This window comes from Labrus bergylta, chromosome 2 (genome assembly GCF_963930695.1).
Source record: "Labrus bergylta chromosome 2, fLabBer1.1, whole genome shotgun sequence".
In the NCBI taxonomy this organism is placed as follows: domain Eukaryota; kingdom Metazoa; phylum Chordata; class Actinopteri; order Labriformes; family Labridae; genus Labrus; species Labrus bergylta.
The window spans coordinates 28,418,748-28,427,547 of record NC_089196.1 but is presented as its reverse complement, the minus strand read 5'-3'; the positions used below and the strand labels follow the sequence as shown (position 1 = coordinate 28,427,547).

The window sequence follows — 8,800 nt, the reverse complement described above, 5'->3', positions numbered from 1 at the left end:
ATTTTAATTAAATAAGTTAACGAATACGCAATTATGTACATTTACTCAGGGTTTTTCTATATTTTTAAATATTAACAGTAGCTAAATTGTGTAATTTGTTTTCAAATTTGCCTCTGTGTGTCCAGTGGTGTACCATTTTGTGTTTGGGTGGGAGTTGTGCAGGATTGTGCAGAAAACACAAAACTATGCAGTATTGAAAGATTTAAATGATTAATTTAGGACGACACAGCTGAGAGATGCGAAATTTTACTGCAAATATAAATCCAAATGTGTCCAGACAGTTAAAGATACATTTTTGAAACCATTTCTAACCTTCACTCTGCCCTGTCTTGTGTCCTCAACTATCGCGATACTTTCCGTGAAGCGCGTCGCACAGCGAACTGTCTCCATGTTAGCTCGGCCGTTGATACTTTACTCCTATTACCCGCTGTTTTGAAAGAGGACCGCAGTCAGGTGACTGAAAGGTAAATATTTTGTGTTTCTGACTCCCTGTTAATGTCTGCTCGACATTTTTACCTGTTGTTTCCCACCATTTAATGACTGAGTTATCAGTATTTAGCCACTGAGAGCTGGCATACTAAGCTAAAAACATTAGCTACTGGTGTATCGGTGTAACAAGTGACCGTGTTAACTGGTGACTTTCAGCCGATTGATTCTGTGGTTGTTGTTACAACAGATGTTGGACACGTAAAGTGTCCTAATTCAAATAACTCATTTTTTGTCATAATGTCTTAAACTACTCATCAGAAATATATTTAATCAAAAAACAAATTAAAGGCATTCTATGAGTTCACTTTACGTTTTCAACATCTGTTGTAACTACGACAACCAGAGACACCATTTCACACGGCCGCCCGTTAAACCATAACACCGGTGAGATGCTTTTAGAAAACATTTCCTTTTTGTTTAAGTAATTTTTTGCCTCAATTCAACAATGAGAGTCAAATTGTTAAGTTAACGTTACTTTTCATGTGGTTTGTGTGTAAATGTTGTTGTGAATGTGACGCTACAGTTGATCTTATCCACATAACAAAACCTTACTAACCTTACCTTACTACGAGAGGTTTATTTTCCTTTCTTTTCTTAAAACTTACTAGAGATGATTTCTGCTTCATGTGATTATAGCATCACGTTTTTATTTTGACTTTATGAGCTGACTGACAACCACAGGCAGAAAGGGAAGTAATCAGGAAATACTTGTGTCCATATTTACTGTCACCTGTTTGTCTCAAGGCGGCAGCAGTTCACTAAAGACAGGTGTGACACTCTTTAAATGAAATGATTTCATCTCTGTTCATAATAATCAGAGGTGAGACAAAGTCATTGTTTTGTATGTCACATGTAAGTCTCAAGTCTTTGGTCTCAAGACCCGAGTCAAGTCCCAAGTCGAGTCAAAAGTCCTTCACTTTGAATTTGGAGTCTTTAACAAGTCATTAGCTCTCTACACAAAACGAAATGTCATTTTAACAGAGTAATTATCTGCACCATTTACACAAATTACGATATTTGAATGATATTATTTAGCCTACTAAAAATACTAATCTGTGACTCACAAATCTGTGACTCACAAATCTGTGACTCGAGTCCACACCTCTGATAATAATAATAATAATAATAAATTAGACTTGTAAAGCACCTTTAATACCGTATTGCTCCATTTGATAGTTGTATTCTGTCATTCCAGACCTCTTTCTTTCACACACTTTATTAATCCCTGAGGGTAAATTCATATTTACACTCAGTTATTCAGAGACATGCTTCACACACACATAGTCCCGAATTACACACAAACAGAAGCTGTTGACATGCAGTAATAGAGAAATGTCAGAGTGGGCTGCTGCACAGGGAGCGCACCAGAGCTGGTGGGGGTTCTGTGCCTTGCTCAAGGGAATCTGGGCATCTAGGAAGTGACCTGGCACCTCCTCAGCAGTTTTAACATGATACCATACTTTGTCGATACTTTACCAAGTTTGTCAAAATGTTCAGTACTTACTATATGATACCACGTGTTTCAAAGTGATACAGTCTCTGTTATTTTTTTTACGATAGATTTATGATAGAAAGTACGGCTGAACAAGCTCGCATAAGTTTCATCTGAAAATGGTGAGAGCTTGAGAAAGCAGTGCTTGAATAAAATACATTTTCATATTTTTTTGCGATACATTCTGACCTTTGCGATATGTGTATTGCCATTTAGGCACCGTGCGTGCATGAGTTTGTCTGCAATGTTGGATAATTGAAAACAAGAAATAATCATTATTGTGTGCCTGGGACTTCTGTTTTTGTTGCTGTTGTTTCAAAACAGGTATCGATATTGTTTGATTTTTACTTTTTCATATATAAATGTAAGATTCTGGTATTGTGAAAATCCCATTAATTACATTCTAAAATAATATTTTCCAATATTTCAAAGTCGACTGAATCTGTCTGTTCAGTTCAGTGCCTGTGATCATTATGAATAAATATGATATATGAATATGTTCATGTTCAACTGTTGACTTGCATGACCTTTTGTTGTCGCTGTTGAAGTAAGTGTCTTGTGTTCCCATCATCCCTCACTTTGTCCAGCTAAAGCTACACATCATGAGGAGTCGGACGAGGAAGAGGAGGGGGTCGGAGTCAGTCCTCTGATGGAGGATGTTGTTCTTCACTATCAGCCTGGATCTGCTGCTGGGCTCGACTCTCTGATAAAGACGACAGAGAAGCTCCTGGAGCCTTTTCCCCGTCGGACTCCTCCCGTTTTCACCCCCTGGTTTCCAACAGCTGCAGACCGCCACCTGCCCATCAGACCGGCCAAACCTGCCCCCATCATCACCTGCACGAGGGATCTACTGGTCTCTGACCGCAGGCCTCACGCTCACACAACAAAACATAAACTACAAAACGCTGAAGTTGATAAAAAGCCTCATGAAAGTGTGACAACGAGAACATCAACCAAAGATCCACAAATACTTGAAGATGGTCTCTGCATCTCAGAAACCCCAAACCACCTCCTCCCTGCCTCGCTGTGTAACAAACCAGAGAGAGAAATCAGCAGATTCTCTCCTGAAAAACACAAGGAAGGCGTCCCCGTCACAGACTCGCCACGCAAACGGTCCTGGAGCGTCTTCACACAGAGAGGAGTTCTGCTGCAGAGTTCCCCGTCGCTGTCCAAACCGTTTCATCACACGGTGTCTAAACATCGGCTCCATCTCCGCCAGAGGGCCAAATGGGTGATCAGCCAGCACAACTTTGGAGGGACCAGAGACATCGAACAGGTGAGAACATTAATCATACAACAGACCCTGAGTGTCTGATAGCAGCTCAAAGTGCAGCTTTAGAGTATTTTTTTATTTGTTTATTTGATCTGGAAAAAGGCATTTTAATGATCATCAGTACAAAATATATAGGATGTAAACATACTGGAGGCAGGAAGAATGATCATTTACATCCAACCAAGTCTCAGGGTAGGGAACACAAACTTTACTCTTGACATGGATAGACACCGTTATAAAGCCTCTAGACTCAATCAGAGAAGCTGCGTCATGAGGCATTATAACGGAGTGTCTTAGCAAGATTACAGCCAAAGAAGAACAGACGGACTATCCAAACCAAAGAATTGACTTTCTATGGCCTAAAAGGACAAACATTTAACAACTGAATCAACTTTGAGATGCGCATTTTAAATTGATCGCAGAATCCTGTGTTTTTAGATGTTTATCAGCACTCGTCTGCTCGTCTAGACTCTGCCTGGGAAACAGAACAGAGGAGTGGGGAAGTGTGGAAACAGGAGGGGAGGTTGGAAAAGAGCATTTTGTTTTGATCTTAAAATCTGCTCTGGAAGTCGCATAATGTCACAGAATCTCATATAGCCTTTGGTAACTAGTTTCAAAAGGGTTATAACCATTATTCGTTTTTTTTAAAGATAGTTTTTGGAAATCTTTTTGCCTTTATTGGATTAGGACAGCTAAAGAGAGACGGGACATGTTGGGAAAAAAAGAGTGGGGAGACAACATGCAGCAAAGGGCAAGGTCTGATTAAAACCTACGGCTGCTGCTGCACGGACTCTGGCTTCTGTACATGGGGGCGCACGACATAACCACAAGGCCATCGAGCACACCACAGCTTGAGTTATGAAAACTGGCTGCAAATGATTTAAGAATATAGTTTCTGTTTTGTATTTTTTTCATTGCAAGACTTCCATCATTGATTTTTGAAGGCCATACACGTGTCAACTAATAAAAGAACTTGAAAACATCTTTCTAAACCAGTCAGTGCAGGTTCGATAACTCAGAGGTCACACTGTCTCTTTATTGATCGGGTTAAAAGCCCGACAGCAGAGTTCTCAATCAATTACAGCTAATGCCAGCTAGCATGCTAGCGTCAGTAAATAAGTAATAAACCCAAAGTACTGCTGAGGCTGACGGGAATCTTATTACTTCTGCAATCATTAGGTCATAAATCAAAGCGTTGGACACATTAACATGTTGACCTGATCATGGCACCAGATAAGAAGTTATTTCCGTCTGAAGGGGAACATGAATGTGTGGGACGTGGGGACCTGCATCACACTCAGCAGAGTTCATGGTAAACGCTGACAGTTCGTGTTTATGTTTCTGTGTCAGTGTGGGTTTTTATCTGAACCACCATCCTTGACTTAGTTTTTCCACTGAGCTCAGTGACCTCCACAGTTAGTTCATCACCAGGTTTACTACACAGACAGGAGTCAACGTTTAACATCACGTTTCAGATTTTCTACACAGCTTTCTTGAACTTCAACAACAAGATGTTTTTATTTGTGCTCCAGTCATGATACCAGAACTTTCAAGCTTTTAAACGATTCTAGTAAAAAATGATGTCATTATATGTTCTTACAACACGGCAACATCAAGGTAAACTCCCGCACACTGTCAAACTTGCAAACAAACATTTCATGGCAAAGTTTAACGGGGCGGCCTGTGGCTCAGTTTGTAGAGTCGGTCGTCTCTCAACAGGAAGGTCGAGGGTTCAATCCCCAGCTCCTGCTGCAACATCTCCGACGTGTCCTTGGGCAAGTCACTTAAACCCTGAATTGCTCCAGCTGCTTCGGTCATGTGTATGAATGGATAAGTTACTTCTGATGTTCTCACTACACAGCAGCCTCTACCATCAGGGTGTGAATGTGTAGGTGTGACCTGTGGTGTAAAATAGCTTTGAACACTCAGAAGACTAGAAAAGAACGATACACCCTCAAGTCCATTTACTATTTACGTTTCAGCACTAGACCTTCATCAGACAAACAGTTTCCCTTTACGTTTTGGATGGACTCTCTTCTCTCGTATGCGTCTGTCTTGTGAAATGGATGTGTGGACGTTTTTTTATATTTTGAATAACATGGCAACACAAATAGAAGTCCCAGACACCTTACAGAGAACAAGAAAGGAAAACGCCTGCACACTGTCTAAACTGCACAAATACGTAAGCAGTGTTTCGGCACAGAGTTGCCAATGGATTTGTACAATTTACACATTGTTAGCAGATTTGCTTTCAACTTTTTTTGGGTTAATTCTCGTACGCAACAGTCTCATGAAATAGTTTAACTTGAAGCTGCTGATACTATCGATGATTGGGGAAAAAAAAGAGATTGCATCATTTTAAATCTTGTGGTCTCGTTTCGTTGGTTCTTTATCGCGACAGTGAACTGAATTATTGATTTATTTTTGGGGCTCTTTATACCTTTTTATGAGAGAGAGAGAGAGAGAGAGACTACAGCCTCTGTACACGGGGTTCACGCTCTGACCACTAGGCCACCGGCGACCAAGTGAACTGAATTTTAGTTTGTACGTGATGATTACGAGGACACACAAAATGTAGATTTGGTCCTTTTGAGTGAAATATGACACATTCTTCATAATCAGAAACGTGAAGTATTTGAATGTATCTCTGCATCTTCTCTGTCCTCTTCTCCCCTTGTACCGTTTGTCCTCGCATCTTTGTTTTCTCTTTCTCACCTCACCTCGTCCGTTCTGCTCCTCCCTTCAGGTGTGGCGGACTCTGAGCAGATGCGTCCAGAGCTCCTCCAAGCTGCCGAGCTGCAACGCCAACATTCAAAGGGAGCGGGCGGAGATCTGGGTGTTCTGTGACGTTCTGCAGGCCGAGCAGGCGGGACGTTTCCTGAAGGACGAGCTGCAGCTGTCGGGGAGGATCGTCCTGTCGGTTCACAGGCTGGGAAACATCTTCAGCTTGTAGAAGAACTTCAGAAAAACGCAGCAGTAAGAACTAAAAAGGCGTAAACTCAGGATTTTACAAACTGTTTACAGGTCCACGTGTTAGTGCAGGAGATAAGGAACAAATATTCCATCACTGCACCTCTTATAAGTCTAATTCCTTTATTTTTAAACATGGTCTTATTTGTCTACTAAACGTTCCTGTTTTTGTTTCCACTGACAGATTCAGATTTTATTCTGTGTCTGAAAACATGACAGAAAAGATCTCTACAGAGAGAGACCTTTTTATTTTAAAGTGTCTGTAGATATAAACTTTACATCAACCTCTTCAAAGCAACAACACTCCATTAAAAGGTTACCAAGTGTTTTTAAATGAAAGCTTTCTTAGTATCTAAAGTATCTAATAGTGCAAAAGAATAAAAAAAACACTAATATATCATAACACCGGTACGTAGGAGAGGAATGAAACCATCCTAAATTACACGTTTTTGTAAATTTCCAATATTGTACACCTCAGACTTTTCTGTAATGAATCGGGTATCGATATCATTTAAATTCTCCTTGTATCATATCAAATTTAAATTCTCGTGTTTTGCCAACACTACTGCGTTAATATATCTGTATTTTTTCAACAGGAGTTACTCGACTACTTCTGCCGAGGTTGGTTAGTTTATTTGGGTTATTATTCTTCTTCAGACGCACATAATGAAGCTCAGCTGTCACCACGTCTTTGATCATTCACACTGATTCCACACAGAGTAATATTGGTGTCCCGGTCTGAATCCACAGTGAGCACGACATGTAGAGAAACAGCAGGCGCTCCACTTAAACACACTCAAAGCTGCTTTCCCCTGCTGGCTCTGTCGATCCTGTCTCTGTTACTACATCCGATGGCGGTACAGAGGGAATCGCTTGGTCCCCTATTTATGCCTTCATTACCTTCATATTGAAGGCGAGACTTCGTAGGGCTGTTGTGTGGCTTTGTTGTTGTTTTTTAATAATTAAATAAAATGAAAATGAACTAACTTAGGCAGCGTGGACCTGCAGCTCCTATGTTCTGCAAAGTAAGTGTTGGTCTGGTGCATTTGAAAGCAGCGATGTAACAGCTGTTTCTGTTCCAAAACGTTTTAAATTATTTATGCGTCCTTTAGGCTGTGATGTGTGTGAAAACGAGGCCAAGGTTTAAGAATACAGGAATGATGCTTCAATATGAATTCATTAACATGATATTTTACCCCAGCTCGGGGCGACACCCAGACTTTTTTTTATATTAAATTGATGTTGTATGGTTGTGCCCTCCCTCCCCTAGAAGATGATTATAATGAGGACCTGATGTTTTCCTCAGATGCTGTGCTCCTTATCTTCTCAGCCTCACACTGGAATCGGGTTGTGAGACAGAAAATTGCTTTCTTAACCCAAATTTGTGTGAAACATATCCAGGGTTAAACACGATGAAATCTCTTTTAAATCTATTTAAAAGATATCAAAGGGAGTAAATACATGATGAACTGAACTATACTCTCTGCAGCCTCTATCTCTACAGAGCTTTTTGCATTTGAAGTCTGTTTTTAATATGCAGAGGTTCATTAATATTCTATTCAAATCTACTTAATTGATGTGAACTGAGAGTGCACCAAACTTGTGCCTTAATTTTTATAATCTATGAACTAAATAACGGGATGATGATTGTATTTTCACAGTTATTTCCGTGTCAATGTCTGTTGTAAATAAAGGTTTAATATTTTGATTTGGTAAACTGTCTGTGGTGATTGAAGGTGTGTCGATGGTGGATGTGCAGCCCTGCATGTGATGTGCAGTTTGTTCTGGAAAAGCCTCAGCAGCAGTCACATGATACAGGAGTCACCCTGCTTTTCACTGACACACACATAAAAACGAACACAGGCAGACGCACACTAACACACACACACACACACACACACACACACACACACACAAGACCCAGACACACACACACACACACACACACACACATGCAGAAAATGGTCCTCCATCAGACCCAGACACACACACACATACACACACACACATTATTTTCAGACTGTGATGCTTGTGTAAGACCTGAAAAAAATGAGGACAGAGAGAATATAGTCCACCCCCATCCTCACACACACACACACACACACACACACACACACACACACACACATTCTTTTGTTGCTATGGTCCCCTCTCCCTGACAGCGCTGCACTCTGCATTAAAATCTAGGTTACCGGTTGTGACGTAGGGGCCCTGCCTCCCTGCCCAGCTGTAATCGGTTGTAATCTCGTAAAAAACGGTCTCTTCAGCCAACAACGATACAAAAACGTGACAAGAAAGGTCCCTTGGTCAGAAAATGAATCTGTGACCTTGTAATCCCTCGTAAAATATCACTATTAAGTCGCTGGATCTTTGAAACGCATTAATTTTGCATCACATGTGCCCGATGAGTATTTAATTTTGAAGGGCATCCGGAACTTGCCACGTCTGCGCTTCACGATGTTATATAATGTGTTTAAGGTAGCACAATGTACCATTTAAATATGGATCTTTAAGTAAATAATATACATTTTTAATCATGAGCATTTTGTTATGAAAGTTTATAATATTTTAAGTTC

The 8,800-nt window shown here is 40.4% G+C and overlaps 1 protein-coding gene across 1 annotated transcript; it reads left to right on the top strand.

Annotated features, from left to right (window-relative positions):
• Positions 1-342: 342 nt before the first annotated feature.
• zgc:101664 (uncharacterized protein LOC450064 homolog) lies at positions 343-7,932 on the top strand. The gene is made up of 3 exons (XM_020627387.3): positions 343-464; positions 2,569-3,257; positions 6,001-7,932. The coding sequence occupies exons 2-3, from the start codon at positions 2,631-2,633 to the stop codon at positions 6,205-6,207; spliced, it is 834 nt and encodes a 277-aa protein (XP_020483043.2). The 5' UTR covers positions 343-464; positions 2,569-2,630; the 3' UTR covers positions 6,208-7,932.
• The last annotated feature ends 868 nt before the right edge of the window (positions 7,933-8,800 follow it).